Raw genomic sequence first — 17,172 nt, forward strand, 5'->3', positions numbered from 1 at the left:
GGTTTGACATAAGGCTACAGTTGCGCGGTCCTGCCACAAGATGGGGGTGTTGTTCAACAAATCAGTGCTGTTTCACCCACCCGCCACCAGCAGAGTATTTTGTAACTTTATGACGAAACTATAAACCTACTACTGTCATTATGATTTATTTTATTTTTTTGGCGATAATGTTTTTTTAATGCATATAGTTTTTACAAGGGACCAGCCTTGAATATAGATATTTTAAACAGGACACTTCGATAATGTAAATAACACAAATAAAACAAATGGTTTAATACTGTTACAGTGCATCTTATTTATTTATTTGAAATGTTTGAGTATTGAAATATATGTTTATTTTTCAGCGAGCCGCTAGAAAAAGACAAAAAAAAGTAAAGGCCTGCAGTAACACTCCACTGCCAACAGAGGGAGTTTTATTTTTCAACGACTTCACGGAACTGACTTCTCTATCCCGAAACCTGTGGGCGTTTTAATATAAAACAAGCCGTCTAATTTAAAACCGACACACATCTCTGTACGGCCCAGCTCTTATGTGGTAGGACCAGGAGGGAGGGCGGGCGGGCTGCGGACCCCAGATAACACAAGGCATTGGTGACACCCCGGAACCCAGATCCAATACCTTTTTTTTGGTCTGACAAGCGAGACAATTATACAGTTTGCAAATGAACCATATGCAAAAAAAAATAATAATAAAAAAGACTCTGCTACATGAAATGAAGGACGACAGTGTGTTTAAATATGAAGCTTGCATTGTAACCCTGTACTGCCCTGGAACACCTGTGTGAGTCGCCTTGGATAAAGGCGTCTGCTAAATAAATTATTATTATTATTTGTTTATTTAGCAGGCGCCTTTATCCAAGGCAACTTACAGAGACTAGGGTGTGTGAACTATGCATCAGCTGCAGAGTCACTTACAACTACGTCTCACCCGAAAGACGGAGCACAAGGAGGTTAAGTGACTTGCTCAGGGTCACACAATGAGTCAGTGGCTGAGGTGGGGTTTGAACCGGGGACCTCTTTAACCACTGGACCACACAGCCTCCATAATAATAATAATAATAATAATAATAATAATAATAATGTGTTCTGATATATTTTAGGGTGAGACGTCTCAGTGTAAGAAAATCACTAGATTATTTACACCCCAAATGTCGCTCCTGTTTATCAGATTAGTCGGCAGTGATTATGTTTAAAAAAATAAATAAATAAAAATACCTGGCTTGTGAAAAGGTTAACATGCAGCTACCCTTACCACGAAACCACGAAACCACGAAACCCGGATCCACAAGCAGATGTACAGGAGCTGCTGTCAATCAAGCGCAGTACATTCTGTCTAAAAAATAAAATTAATGCGATCCCTCTTTCCTTAATGATGAGATCCGGAATTTTTTAGTTTAGAAATCCTGGGGTGGACAGCTCCGGACCAAAGTTTTGCATCCTCCTTATCGAATGAACTAAATCTGGCTTCATTAAGAGGAATGAAACCTACTGAATAATGTTAACATAGTGAATTCCACGCCGCTTTGGAGTTTTCCAGATACTTAATAGAAAAACGGACATCGAAATCTAACATGAAATGCTACTGTACTGCTATTATGGCTTCCGGTAGACTTTTTCTGCGATATCAATTTTGTAGCTTCTTTTGATTACACGATGTTAAATAAAAGATCTCAATCCTAAAATTCTAGGTGATGCAAAACTGTCCACAGCTGTACGGACGAGGTAAAGTCTAGTAAGCGACCAGCTGCAAGCTGGAGTGTGAAATGTCAGCGATCTGAACTGTTAGCGTCGTTCAGATTTGCTCTGTGTATCGTTTTCTGTTTCGGGATCGTCACGTCTCGCAAGGCAAGCGTCGGTGGCCTGACCTCTCCTTGTCCAGCAGGGTTAGGATAGCGGATTGAGGAGTCTTTTCAGAAGCGTGCGTTTGTTTGTTTGGCTGGGAAAGTCAAGCAGTGATGCCGGAACAGAAGATCACACAGAACATGAAATTACAAACGGGATTTCAAAACAGAAAAAATAAAATAAAACTGAAAACAAAATAAATAAAAAAAACACTTAATTTTTTTAAAAATTCAGTATTATAAAGAAAACATCCGTGCTGGTATAAAAGTGGTCTGGCGGTCACCCCAGAATTTGAGCAATTAAAAAAAATTCTCTATATTTTTTAAAATGTTTTAAAAAGAATTGAACAAATTATAATAATAATAATAATAATAATAATAATAATAATCAATTAAAAATGACCGGAGGGGCTGCTGTTTGACCGCGGCGCTGTGCTGGGGGCAGCGTTGTGCTACAGCATGGCGATGCTCTCGGGGTAGCAGTTGAGGTGTGTGGAGGTGCTGCTGCTCCCTGGGGACTTGCAGTCCTTGCCCCCCCCGGCGCCCCCCCCGCCCCGCGGCTGCAGCGCTGCCAGCACGCTGTCGCTGCTCAGGGCCCCGAACTCGTAGGTGAACGTCCCGTAGAAGACCAGGATGGTGACGGTGAAGATCCACTCGCAGATGGCAGCGGCGTGCTGGAGAACGAAACGCTCGTGGATGAAGAAGATACCGCCTGGGAGACGAGGGGTTAAGGAAGAGGCAGGAGAGAGGGGGAGGGGGAGAGAGGGGGGGGGGGGGGAGAGTGGGAGAGAGAGAGAGCGAGGGGGGGAGAGAGAGAGGGGGAAGAGAGAGGGGAAGAGAGAGGGAGACAGACAGACAGACAGACAGACAGAAAGAAAGAAAGAAAGAAAGAAAGAAAGAAAGAAAGAAAGAAAGAAAGAAAGGAGACATGAGCACACACAGACCCCTAGACAGATCGACACACACCTATAGATACACACAGAAACACAAAGTGACACACACACACACACACACACACACACACAGGCACAGAGGCACCTAGAGAGACAGACAGACACACACAGACATTTACATAACTTCACTGAGCAGAAACAGCATTATATTTAAATTGAAATGCAAACATCAGACACACACACACAGAAACAGACACACAGACACACAGATACAGACACACACACACACACCGCCCCTCCCTGAAGGATACTGAGCACCATGGAGATTACGGCCACGACAGCGAGGGCCATCCTGAAGTGCGCCATCCAGTAATCGAGCGACGAGACGGCGATGCGGTACGTGAGGACACACTGCAGACACACGAAGAGCAGCCCAGCCGGGAACGCTACACCAGCACCGATATAGTGCAGGGACTTAGCATGATCCACCTGAGAGAGGAGAGGAGAGGAGAGGAGAGGAGAGGAGAGGGGTGAGGACACACTGCAGACACACGAAGAGCAGCCCAGCCGGGAACGCTACACCAGCACCGATATAGTGCAGGGACTTAGCATGATCCACCTGAGAGAGGAGAGGAGAGGAGAGGAGAGGGGTGAGGACACACTGCAGACACACGAAGAGCAGCCCAGCCGGGAACGCTACACCAGCACCGATATAGTGCAGGGACTTAGCATGATCCACCTGAGAGAGGAGAGGAGAGGAGAGGAGAGGAGAGGAGAGGAGAGGAGAGGAGAGGGGTGAGGACACACTGCAGACACACGAAGAGCAGCCCAGCCGGGAACGCTACACCAGCACCGATATAGTGCAGGGACTTAGCATGATCCACCTGAGAGGAGAGGAGAGTGAGAGAAAGAAGAAGAGAGGGAGCTAGAGGGAGTGACAGAGCAAGGGAGGGAGAGAGACAGAAGGAGGTGCAGAGGGAGGGAGTGACAGGAGGTGCAGAGGGAGGGAGGCCTGTGTTGGTAGCCACACTCACCTGGAAGTTGCCCACGATGACGAGCCCCAGTGCGTTGGTGCAACCCGCCACGAGGCCGCTGGTGTTGACCCACGAGCGCCGGCTCCGCTCGATCACCTGGGCATAGCGCAGCATGCACACCATCACCACTGCCAGCAGGGGGAGACAGAGCGTCAGCACAGCAAGCCACACCACACTCATACTGCAAGCTTCAATCATCATCATCATCATCATCATGACTCCCACTGCAGAGCAGTTTCAGCCAGTCCAGGGATACATATTCACACACAGGATATATATTTGTCTCTCGCTATATGTTATTTTTTTATTTTATGATTCACTTGTATTGCTTATTGTTACTCATTTTAATTTGTGTCAATGTAAAGGCACTATATAAAAATAAAGATCGATGGATTAACAAATCGATGTTGATCTCATCGAGCTGGCAAACGCTAATTGAGACGCTCCCCCCAGCGGTGACTCACCCATAAACGCTCCCACATTCCCGATGAGGCTGAAGACACAGCTCTCCGGAGGGAAGGAGCCACACTTACTGAAACGAGAGGCACGGATCAGACAGAGAGTGCAGTCTGTACCAGCACTGCCCTTCACACTCTGCCAAACAACACAGCGCACACACACACACACACACACACACTGAAACGAGAGGCACGGATCAGACAGAGAGTGCAGTCTGTACCAGCACTGCCCTTCACACTCTCCCAGACAACACAGCGCACACACACACACACACACACTGAAACGAGAGGCACGGATCAGACAGAGAGTGCAGTCTGTACCAGCACTGCCCTTCACACTCTGCCAGACAACACCCCCAGAACACAGCGCACACACACACACACAAACAAACACACACACACACACACACACACACTGACATGAGAGGCACCGATCAGACAGGAGAGTGCTGTCTGTACCAGCACTGCCCTTCACACTCTCCCAGACAACATCCCCAGAACACAGCGCACACACACACACACACACACACACTGACACGAGAGGCACCAATCAGACAGAGAGTGCAGTCTGTACCAGCACTGCCCTTCACACTCTCCCAGACAACACCCCCAGAACACAGCGCACACACACACACACTGAAACGAGAGGCACGGATCAGACAGAGAGTGCAGTCTGTACCAGCGCTGCCCTTCACACTCTCCCAGACAACACCCCCAGAACACAGCGCACACACACACACACACACACTGAAACGAGAGGCACGGATCAGACAGAGAGTGCAGTCTGTACCAGCACTGCCCTTCACACTCTCCCAGACAACACCCCCACAACACAGCGCACACACACACACACACACACTGAAACGAGAGGCACGGATCAGACAGAGAGTGCAGTCTGTACCAGCACTGCCCTTCACACTCTCCCAGACAACACCCCCAGAACACAGCATGCACACACACACACACACACAGAGACACATACGCACACACACTTAATGTCCCCTTGCTTTGTATTTAATCTAGGGGGATAGAGGCAGAAAGGCCGCACTCTTTACCTGGTGCAGAAAGAAGGGTCAATGTAAAACTGTATTGCGTTCTTAAAAAAAACTGAAAACACATGAAACGTTCTCTTTGAGAAGTTGCTTGTTGGAGAACCTAACCCCAAGCCTAACCCTAGCCCTAGTCCTGTCTCCAACCCCAACCCCAGCTCTAAACCCCAAACCCAACCCCAACCCCAACCCCAGTGTTAAGATAGGGGTGTGTGTTGGATTTAACTCTTGAATCTTCAAGATCAGTATTCTAATTCTCTCAGCTGGCCTGTCTTTCTACAGCTCTGGCCAAAAGTTTTGCATCACCTAGAATTTTAGGATTGAGACAATTAAAAAAAAATGTATGAACATAAATTAGATCTTTTATTTAACATCATGTAATCAAATAAACTACACAATGATAAATCACAACAAAAAAAAGAAAGTCTACCGGAAGTCTACCGGGAAAACTACAAAACGGTGTGTAATTCAATATGTTAACAAGGTAACATTATTCAGCAGGTTTCACTGGACTTTATGAAGCACAAGGAGTTCATTCTATAGGGGGATGCAATGCTTTTGGCCAGAGCTGCAGGCATTAAACAGGCATGGGTGCGTGTCCTGGGCAGGAAAGGGTTAAGGACGCGTGGACGGTACCTGATCAGAGGGATGTCCTGAAGGGTGCAGCAGCTTTTCGGAAAGCCGTGCTTGGGTGTTTCCTCCGCACAGGACAGGTTGTAGGACCTGGACACAAGAGAGGGACAAATCATACAACCAAAACAAACCAGAGATAAAACAGAAGCAGCAGCTGGAGACACAACTGGGATTGATTCCAATCGTGCAAATCCTGATTCAAAGCAATCCCCATTGGAAAATTCCTGATTCATTTCAATTCCTCGGGGACCCCTGCGCTCCCCTGAGTGTGTGACTCCCCCTGCACGTCACGCGGCCGTGCCTTTACCAGGGGAGACCCTCGGGGACCCCTGCGCTCCCCTAACTGTGTGACTCCCCCCTGCACACCACGCGGCCGTGCCTTTACCAGGGGAGACCCTCGGGGACCCCTGCGCTCCCCTGAGTGTGTGACTCCCCCTGCACACCACGCGGCCGTGCCTTTACCAGAGACCTCTGGGGACCCCTACGCTCCCCTGACTGTGTGACTCCCCCCTGCACACCACGCGGCCATGCCTTTACCAGGGGAGACCCTCGGGGACCCCTGCGCTCCCCTGAGTGTGCGACTCCCCCTGCACACCACGTGGCCGTGCCTTTACCAGGGGAGACCCTCGGGGACCCCTGCGCTCCCCTGAGTGTGTGACTCCCCCCTGCGCACCACGCGGCCGTGCCTTTACCAGGGGAGACCCTCGGGGACCCCTGCACTCCCCTGAGTGTGTGACTCCCCCCTGCACACCACGCGGCCGTGCCTTTACCAGGGGAGAGCCTCGGGGACCCCGGCGCTCCCCTGAGGTTGCGACTCCCCCTAAAAAAAAAAAATATTCTCACCAATTCTCTACAGGACAAACATGATGGTTCATTACTGCCATAGCATAGCTGCAGAGAGAGAGAGAGAGAGAGACAAGATCAGTAATTGCAGAGCAGTGAGAGTCAGTCCAGGTTTTACCTTCATTCTGTGAGAATAATAATAATAATAATAATAATAATAATAATAATCAACCATTTCAGAGCAGTGAGAGCCAGTCCAGGTTTTCCAGAAGCCTAATAAATAACTTGTACTTGCTAGAACCGAAGTCATTGTATTTATCTTGCTCTTAATTGTATTAATACTTGTACTGTGATTCTTGAAATGTATTTTTGTTTAAGCCCTATCTTTAAGCCTCAATTGGTGATGCACAAGTTTTGGCCGCAGCTGTAAAATCGGTCGAACCTTATTTCATGAAGCAGGGTTCTCCGAAGCTCCGAAGTTAAAATGCATTCCTTTAAAAAGAATTATTAACAGTGACACAGGCTGGTGTGTCGGCTGCCTGCTTGGTGAGCACAGGAAGTTCAAAACTAGACTTTTGAAGAATGCAGTGGCGTCAGTCCAAACCTCCGCCTCTCCTCCTAACAGGAGATGTGACGCCAGGAATCGCTGGGAGGACAGCGGAGAAAGTTTCTTAGCATTTCCAGAACTGCTGTTGCTTATTTCTTTAACCTACCGTAACACCAGTTATCATTTATTATTATTATTATTATTATTATTATTATTATTATTATTATTATTATTATTATTATTATTATTATTATTAGTTTATTTAGCAGATGCCTTTATCCAAGGCAACTTACAGAGACTAGAGTGTGTGAACTATGCATCAGCTGCAGAGTCACTTACAATTACGTCTCACCCGAAAGACGGAGCACAAGGAGGTTCAGTGACTTGCTCAGGGTCACATAGTGAGTCAGTGGCTGAGCTGGGATTTGAACCGGGGACCTCCTGGTTTCAAGCCTGTGTCTTTAACCACTGGACCACACAGCCTCCTATATCATCGTTTCGAATAAAAAACACACGTTTCATAGCTGCTTTTACTTTCAAATCAGAACATTTGAGCCCTTGAGCGTAGCTGTGGGAAGATTTTACGGAAATTTTGAATTAGCTCAGAATGCTCTAAATTAATTGAACAACAGGGATGGGAATAAGACTTCTATTGCAGTGCAGTGTCACCCAGTCCAGGTTTTACTACCAGCTTGATCAGCCCCAGTGTGTCTAGCTAACAAGCTCAGGTGTGTCTGATTATTAAACTCACAGTGAAACCAGGAACGGATCAAACTGCTATGGAACGGGAGTATCAATTCCATCGCTGTGATGATAACCAACATTATTATTACAGGGATTGAAATAAGACTCCTATTCCACAGCAGTGTGATCCAGTCCAGGTTTTACTACCAGCTTGATCAGCCCCAGTGTGTCTAGGCAACAAGCTCAGGTGTGTCTAATTAAACTCAAAAGTAAAACCAGGAATGGATCACACAAAGGGATTCTTATTCCCATCCCTGAACACCCAGAAATGCCCTCAGCGCGGGTTGCTTGACTGTGGGCTGCGGCCAACGAAGCCGTGGGTGCTGTACTCACACGATCCATATCCCGGTGATGGAAAAGGCAGACAGGCTGACGGGGAGAATGATCCAGGCAGTCATCGGGGAAGAGGAGAGGGGCGTGGAGCCCGAGCATGGAGCAGGGGAGAGGGGGACTAGAGAAGCAGGCAGATCATGAGATTGACACTCCGGGACACTGCTGATAATACCACGATCCAACACCCTGCCGTCCCAGACCTGCAACCAGAGGAGAGGAGAGGAGAGGTGAATACACACACTCTGAGACCTGCAACCAGAGGAGAGGAGGAGAAGAGAGGTGAATACACACACTGAGACACACACTGAGACCTGCAACCAGAGGAGAGGAGAGGTGAATACACACACTGAGACACACACTGAGACCTGCAACCAGAGGAGAGGAGAGGTGAATACACACACTGAGACACACACTGAGACCTGCAACCAGAGGAGAGGAGAGGTGAATACACACACTGAGACACACTGAGACCTGCAACCAGAGGAGAGGAGGAGAGGAGAGGTGAATACACACACTGAGACACACACTGAGACCTGCAACCAGAGGAGAGGAGAGGTGAATACACACACTGAGACACACACTGAGACCTGCAACCAGAGGAGAGGAGAGGTGAATACACACACTGAGACCTGCAACCAGAGGAGAGGAGGAGAGGAGAGGTGAATACACACACTGAGACACACTCTGAGACCTGCAACCAGAGGAGAGGAGAGGTGAATACACACACTGAGACACACACTGAGACATGCAACCAGAGGAGAGGAGAGGTTAATACACACACTGAGACATGCAACCAGAGGAGAGGAGAGGTGTATACACACACTGAGACACACACTGAGACCTGCAACCAGAGGAGAGGAGAGGTGAATACACACACTGAGACACACACTGAGACCTGCAACCAGAGGAGAGGAGAGGTGAATACACACACTGAGACACACACTGAGACCTGCAACCAGAGGAGAGGAGAGGTGAATACACACACTGAGACACACACTGAGACCTGCAACCAGAGGAGAGGAGGAGAGGAGAGGTGAATACACACACTGAGACACACTCTGAGACCTGCAACCAGAGGAGAGGAGAGGTGAATACACACACTGAGACCTGCAACCAGAGGAGAGGAGAGGTGTATACACACACTGAGACACACACTGAGACCTGCAACCAGAGTAGAGGAGAGGTGAATACACACACTGAGACACACACTGAGACCTGCAACCAGAGGAGAGGAGGAGAGGAGAGGTGAATACACACACTGAGACACGCACTGAGACATGCAACCAGAGGAGAGGAGAGGTGAATACACACACTGAGACACACACTGAGACCTGCAACCAGAGGAGAGGAGAGGTGAATACACACACTGAGACACACACTGAGACCTGCAACCAGAGGAGAGGAGGAGAGGAGAGGTGAATACACACACTGAGACACACACTGAGACCTGCAGCCAGAGGAGAGGAGAGGTGAATACACACACTGAGACACACACTGAGACCTGCAACCAGAGGAGAGGAGGAGAGGAGAGGTGAATACACACACTGAGACACACACTGAGACCTGCAACCAGAGGAGAGGAGAGGTGTATACACACACTGAGACACACACTGAGACCTGCAACCAGAGGAGAGGAGGAGAGGAGAGGTGAATACACACACTGAGACACACACTGAGACCTGCAACCAGAGGAGAGGAGAGGTGTATACACACACTGAGACACACACTGAGACCTGCAGCCAGAGAAGAGGAGGAGAAGAGAGGTTAATACACACACTGAGACACACACTGAGACCTGCAACCAGAGGAGAGGAGAGGTGTATACACACACTGAGACACACACTGAGACCTGCAACCAGAGGAGAGGAGGAGAGGAGAGGTGAATACACACACTGAGACACACACTGAGACCTGCAACCAGAGGAGAGGAGAGGTGTATACACACACTGAGACACACACTGAGACCTGCAACCAGAGGAGAGGAGGATAGGAGAGGTGAATACACACACTGAGACACACACTGACCTGCAGCCAGAGAAGAGGAGGAGAAGAGAGGTTAATACACACACTGAGACACACACTGAGACCTGCAACCAGAGGAGAGGAGGAGAGGAGAGGTGAATACACACACTGAGACACACACTGAGACCTGCAACCAGAGGAGAGGAGAGGTGAATACACACACTGAGACACACACTGAGACATGCAACCAGAGGAGAGGAGAGGTGAATACACACACTGAGACACACTGAGACCTGCAACCAGAGGAGAGGAGGATAGGAGAGGTGAATACACACACTGAGACACACACTGAGACCTGCAGCCAGAGAAGAGAGGTTAGTGCTGATAATACACACGCACCCACACACACACACAGACTGAGACTCGCACACACACTGAGACCTGCATCAACAGCACAGAGGACAGGAGAGGTTAGTGCTGAGATTAGAGACATCTGTATCGTTTGTATTGGGATTGTATTGGGATATAAGACCACAGCACAGCGCTTTGTGGTTCCAGTGTCTCTTGAATGAAAAGTAAGCATGCGTGCGTGCGTTTACAGCTGGTGTGAATACAGACTCTTCCTCGACTCCAACAACGACGTTCTGCTTTCAAGAACCCCGTCACCCAACGATCATCTGACCTCACCGCGCGTCACAAGAGCAGCCAATCAGCTTTCAGCGTATGCATTGTGACATCAGTGTAGCGTCACACCCCCCAGTTAAGGGTCAGCCAGGGGTTAAAGGTTAAAGTTTCGGCTGTCCCCAGGCGAGGGCAGCTTCATTTGCATTGCCTGGGGGGGGAACATTTGCAAATAAGGAATGCAAATACAAAGACCAGTAATATATGAGAGAGAGAGAGAGAGAGAGAGAGAGAGAGAGAGAGAGAAGCTATCTGTCTCCTTAATCCTTTCACAGACCTCATATGAGGATTGCATTTTTCCCCCCATATATAAGCAATGGAAATTAACTGGAAAGATTTTCAAGGAGAAATATTTATTACGTGTTCAAAATTACTTTTTGTTTTTCTGCCCCCCAGTGATTTTGAATATTTCATGCATCGAAGGGTTAAATCAACAGGGATGGCACTAAGACTCCCATTGCATAGCAGTCGCATCCACTCCTGGTTTTTACGACCAGCTTGATTACCTACTGATAGGGGTAACAAGCTCAGGCGGTGGGCTTGAGCAGTAAAACCAGGCATGGATCAAACTGCTATGCAATGGGAGTCCTAATATCGTGTATTCTGCCGATCAGAGACGTTCTCTGTTGAATGTTGGTTTGTCTCCAAAAGCAGTTCTACAGCTCTGGCCAAAAGTTTTGCATTACCTTAGAAAAAAAAACTATATAAACATAATTTAGATCTTTTGTTTAACATCATGCAATCAAAGAAACTACAAAATGATTTATTTTCAATGTGTCAGTTTTTCTGTTAAGTATATGGAAAACTACAAAGCGCTGGTGTGTAATTCAGTATGTTAACGTAACATTATTCAGCAGGTTTCATTCAACTTCATGAAGCCAGGGTTATTCTGTGTGTATTCAGACACAGGGCACAGGGAGTATGGTTAGTCTGTGTGTATTCAGGCACAGGGCACAGGGAGTAGGGTTATTCTGTGTGTATTTAGGCACAGGGCACAGGGGGTAGGGTTATTCTGTGTGTATTCAGACACAGGGCACAGGGGGTAGGGTTATTCTGTGTGTATTCAGGCACAGGGCACAGGGAGTAGGGTTAGTCTGTGTGTATTCAGACACAGGGCACAGGGAGTAGGGTTAGTCTGTGTGTATTCAGGCACAGGGCACAGGGGGTAGGGTTAGTCTGTGTGTATTCAGACACAGGGCACAGACAGTAGGGTTATTCTGTGTGTATTCAGGCACAGGGCACAGGGAGTAGGGTTATTCTGTGTGTATTCAGGCACAGGGCACAGGGAGTAGGGTTAGTCTGTGTGTATTTAGGCACAGGGCACAGGGGGTAGGGTTATTCTGTGTGTATTCAGACACAGGGCACAGGGGGTAGGGTTATTCTGTGTGTATTCAGGCACAGGGCACAGGGAGTAGGGTTAGTCTGTGTGTATTCAGACACAGGGCACAGGGAGTAGGGTTAGTCTGTGTGTATTCAGGCACAGGGCACAGGGGGTAGGGTTAGTCTGTGTGTATTCAGACACAGGGCACAGACAGTAGGGTTATTCTGTGTGTATTCAGGCACAGGGCACAGGGAGTAGGGTTATTCTGTGTGTATTCAGGCACAGGGCACAGGGAGTAGGGTTAGTCTGTGTGTATTCAGACACAGGGCACAGACAGTAGGGTTAGTCTGTGTGTATTCAGGCACAGGGCACAGACAGTAGGGTTATTCTGTGTGTATTTAGACACAGGGCACAGGGAGTAGGGTTAGTCTGTGTGTATTCAGACACAGGGCACAGGGGGTAGGGTTATTCTGTGTGTATTTAGACACAGGGCACAGGGAGTAGGGTTAGTCTGTGTGTATTCAGACACAGGGCACAGGGGGTAGGGTTATTCTGTGTGTATTCAGACACAGGGCACAGGGGGTAGGGTTATTCTGTGTGTATTCAGACACAGGGCACAGGGAGTAGGGTTATTCTGTGTGTATTCAGGCACAGGGCACAGGGAGTAGGGTTAGTCTGTGTGTATTCAGACACAGGGCACAGGGAGTAGGGTTAGTCTGTGTGTATTTAGGCACAGGGCACAGGGAGTAGGTCAAAGGTGGAATTGACAATGTCCTAAACCAATATTATTTGGCAGACAAAATATACAGCCAGTGGGAGAGGAGGAGAGGAAAGAGAGAGAGAGGGGGGGAGGAGAGAGGAAGAGGGCGAGAGAAAGAGGAACAGAAGGAGAGAGAGAAAGAGGAAGAGGGCGAGAGAAAGAGGAACAGAGAGAAAGAGTGAGAGACTGGTAGAAAGTTTCAATGTTGCCAGATCAGAGGTTTTCCCTTCCAGGATTTTACGTTTCTGCTCAGAGCAACCTGGAGGTAAGAAACAGGTAGAAGGTTTTTGTTTTTTTTTTAAAAAAAAGGTACATTTTTAAATTTGAAAAGGATTTTTTAATTTTTTTTTTCTGTCTTAAAACATTTTGTTCCCCTAAGATGTATTCATAATGTGCCAGGCCCATTCCTCTACCAAGATGGCGGATGTGCCATGACATCACGCGCCAATACTGCATAGAACTTGAGTGACAGGCGTAAGAGCCATGTCTAAGTGTTGCGCCAGTCAGTGAATATATATTCTGGAGAAACCAAGAAAAGAATCTACAGGTTGTTGTTTTACAACATAGCCATGGTGTGCCAATATAATATCACTGTAGGTTCATTTTAATAATTTACAAATTATACACATGCATAGGGGCAGCAGTGTGGAGTAGTGGTTAGGGCTCTGGACTCTTGACCGGAGGGTCGTGGGTTCAATCCCAGGTGGGGGGACACTGCTGCTGTACCCTTGAGCAAGGTACTTTACCTAGATTGCTCCAGTAAAAACCCAACTGTATAAATGGGTAATTGTATGTAAAAATAATGTGATATCTTGTAACAATTGTAAGTCGCCCTGGATAAGGGCGTCTGCTAAGAAATAAATAATAATAATAATAATAATAGTAATGTATCCTGATTCTACCGGGATAAAGACCTGGTCGCTTTTACTCAATTCTCTCTGTGGATGTTTTGGATTTTCAGTATAAAATCAAACTAGGTTTTGAGGCGCTAGAACCTAAAACGCATTTAATTAATTGAGCCTTTACGGAACCTGCAGTCGCGGTTTATATTGTATTGAAACAGCGCGTTTTTTTTCATGTTTGTAACACTAAAATGCGACCAACATCACTTTTTTAATGGGATATCTTGACCCCCCCCCCCCCCAAAAAAAGTGAATGTAGAAATTTGGTGACACATCTTTCAATTCACCTACGGCTTAAAAGGTCAAATAAACCAGGGGACCCGCCTCGGGTCTGAGGAGGACAATATATCTATGTATTCTATATATTAAATGACGCCTTTTCTGGACGGTCATTATCTATCTATCTATCTATCTATCTATATCCAATACAAAACGCAATAATATTTGAGAATATGAATTGCATGATCAAAACCCGAAGCTGCAGCGAGCAAACAACGTCCACATGCATGTAATTACATCACATACATACATACATACATACATACATACATACATACATACATACATACATAGCTTCTAACGGGTAACTAACCCCTATAATATATTCTGAACAGCGGTGAGGCGACAGAGAGAGTGGATGTGGTTTTACTCGCTAGCTTTCAAGCGTGTACGCTCCTGTGATGTGAAAGATGTACCGTTATTCTAATAATAATAATAATAATAATAATAATAATAATAATAATTACAGTCAACACAGCTGGGTGCACAGAATTACGTATTATTAATATTCTCGAATGCATTATAGTAATATAATACTAGACTACACCGAACGCCAAACCGCGACGTTAAATTAAAAATTATTCTTTACCGTTAATACTACTAGTACAGCACGGACTCCTCCGATCTCCAAACAAAAAATACATTTCACAGTTTACAGCGTTGCATAATACTTGCAGAATCGCGGTTTCGGCAGCTAAAGCAGTCCGCATGCTCAGCGATTCATATGTGCATAAAAAATAATAATAATAATAACAGATATATACGCGATACGTACCCAAACCCGACAGCCAGCCTCAAATCCTACAACCTTGGGACCCCTTAATGATACAAAACCAGACCCTTCTTGCTTGTGTTGAAATAGCCCCTTGTTCTTGGATAATGGCGTCCCAAGTGGTGGTTGGGAGTTGTAGTTTTTCAGGTCTCCGCTGTGGGAGTGAATGAATGCCTGGTGGTGGTCTCCTCGGACTACAAGTTCCAGGAGACACTTCGAACGCGGGGGGCGGAGCGGAGCGGCCAGTGATTGATGACATGTGGGCCAATGGAAAGTTGAGTTCTGTGACGTTAAAGGAAAGGGCGACCAGTCATCTACTGTCCTGACCTTGAAATTCTAAACAGCGTCGCCTCTCCCCGCCCACTTACACGCTGCGAGCAGTTTGAGTGACAGGTTTCGAAACGAACGTGTTTGGTGGGGAGCTCAGTTGCCAAGTCCGCTTATAATAAGCGGGATTGGGCTTGTTCGGGGGTCGCGGTTTGGAATGTGAGTCGCGGTTTGGAATTTGCGTAAACACTCATACTCTAACGTGGGTCGCGCTTGTTTTGGGCTTGTTTTGAAAGGCAGTGCCGCTTTTTTTTTTCTTGTGAGACTTGGCAACCCTAGTGGGAAGTCGAGTGGAAGCGAACCATCTTTATAAAAATTATATTTTTTTGTGTGTGCAAGTTTTCTTACTAAGCCGAACGCGCAGTTACAAATAAAATGTAGAAAAAAAGGTTTGGCGATTGCTTTTGGCTCGGTAGATTACATGCAATCATTTCTTTACTCGGTTTTTCCAAACTAACATGTAAAAATGTGGATGTTTGTTCTTAATATCCTCTTTTTTGATCCACTGGGCTGGCGGTTTATTTGCATTTTTTTTTCCGTTGAGTAAACGGGTGTGAGGTGAGTTCGTAACTCAAAACACCGTCTTGTGAAATCTTTTTTTAAATTTATATTTACCGACAGTTTAATTCAGGTAGCATACGATCTTCTTAAATCAGCTCCAATCTCACCCAGCATTTAATGTCCGCATTTGTGGGGCGTTTTTATCAGCTGTGAAAACCCTTTAGACCCCTTGAAGTGCCCCTCCATAATCAAACTGGGGCCACCTTGGTGCCCCGCTGTGCGATATGCTCTAGAATCGACACTGCCTGAGATGTAGGTTTTATTTTACACACATATAAATGTTTCCTTTAGTCTGAGAGAGTGCAATTCTGTCATATACTGCGCTTTCCAGAAATACGTGTTTCTTCAGGCTGCTAGGTAGAGCAATGTATGACGATGCCCGCTGGGCGGGGCTAGACGGGGCGGGGCTAGGCGGGGCGGGGCTAGGCGGGGCGGGGCGGGGCTAGGCGGAGCGGGGCGGGGCGGGGCGGGGCGCTCCTCACAGTCTCAAACATTTCCAAAGTGTCCCAGCTCAAAAAAAAGTTTAAGAACCCCTGTCTAATTTTATTCCTGCTTGGGTTTTGAACCAGGACTGCAGAAAGAAGGATTACGAATATAAATATCCATCTATATATCATTATATTTGAGATTAGAGAAAGAGAAAGGCAAACTAATCACGTTTTTTTAAATGTCATTTTTTGAGATTTGAAAACAGTTTGTGTGAACTCTGTGGAGTTCGAGAAGGTGCCCTGTCAAGATTTAACAAACAAACAAACCTGTTCTGCATTATAAAATAGATACTGTCGAGGTGCAGTTACACACACAGCGACTGAAGGGAAAATAGAGAATTCATTTTTTTTTAAATTTAAAGTAAGAGTCGGTCAAAGAAAAATCAATATACAATTGCTTGTGGGCTGCAAAATAAAAACGTTTAAGTGCGCTATAAACAACCTAATTAAAATGAAAGCTATTAAAAGCAGCGTGGGGAAGGGTATAAAAAGGCTAACACACTGCTTTACAATGCTTCCCTGTGCTTTACCAGACCTCTCTGTGCTTTACAATGCTTCCCTATGCTTTACCACACCTCTCTGTGCTTTACAATGCTTCCCTATGCTTTACCACACCTCTCTGTGCTTTACAATGCTTCCCTATGCTTTACCACACCTCTCTGTGCTTTACAATGCTTCCCTATGCTTTACCAGACCTCTCTGTGCTTTACAATGCTTGTCTGTGCGTTCACTTTTATAAGGGTGACGAGACACTCTTTGAATGCAGTAACATTTGAAACATCTCAGTTCAATATACTTATATTT

At 46.6% G+C, this 17,172-nt stretch overlaps 1 protein-coding gene across 1 annotated transcript; it reads right to left on the reverse strand.

Moving 5' to 3' along the window:
- Positions 1–270: 270 nt before the first annotated feature.
- Positions 271–15,122, reverse strand: LOC117397780 (transmembrane protein 150A-like). Its single transcript, XM_059019892.1, has 8 exons — positions 14,996–15,122; positions 8,316–8,515; positions 6,752–6,799; positions 5,912–5,998; positions 4,233–4,300; positions 3,769–3,896; positions 3,046–3,223; positions 271–2,553 (listed from the first exon to the last, which is right to left on the reverse strand). Exons 2-8 carry the CDS (start codon positions 8,378–8,380, stop codon positions 2,294–2,296), a joined length of 834 nt encoding a protein of 277 aa, XP_058875875.1. The 5' UTR covers positions 8,381–8,515; positions 14,996–15,122; the 3' UTR covers positions 271–2,293.
- Between the last annotated feature and the right edge of the window lie 2,050 nt (positions 15,123–17,172).

Source organism: Acipenser ruthenus, unplaced genomic scaffold, assembly GCF_902713425.1.
Source record: "Acipenser ruthenus unplaced genomic scaffold, fAciRut3.2 maternal haplotype, whole genome shotgun sequence".
NCBI lineage: Eukaryota > Metazoa > Chordata > Actinopteri > Acipenseriformes > Acipenseridae > Acipenser > Acipenser ruthenus.

Coding starts and splice junctions, on each gene's coding strand:
- LOC117397780 (XM_059019892.1), bottom strand. CDS start 8,380: ATGACTGCCTGGATCATTCTCCCCGTCAGCCTGTCTGCCTTTTCCATC. Junction 3,224..3,768: donor TCATCGTGGGCAACTTCCAG/GTGAGTGTGGCT, acceptor CTCCTCTCTCAG/GTGGATCATGCTAAGTCCCT. Junction 2,554..3,045: donor CGTAATCTCCATGGTGCTCA/GTATCCTTCAGG, acceptor CTCGTCTCCCAG/GCGGTATCTTCTTCATCCAC.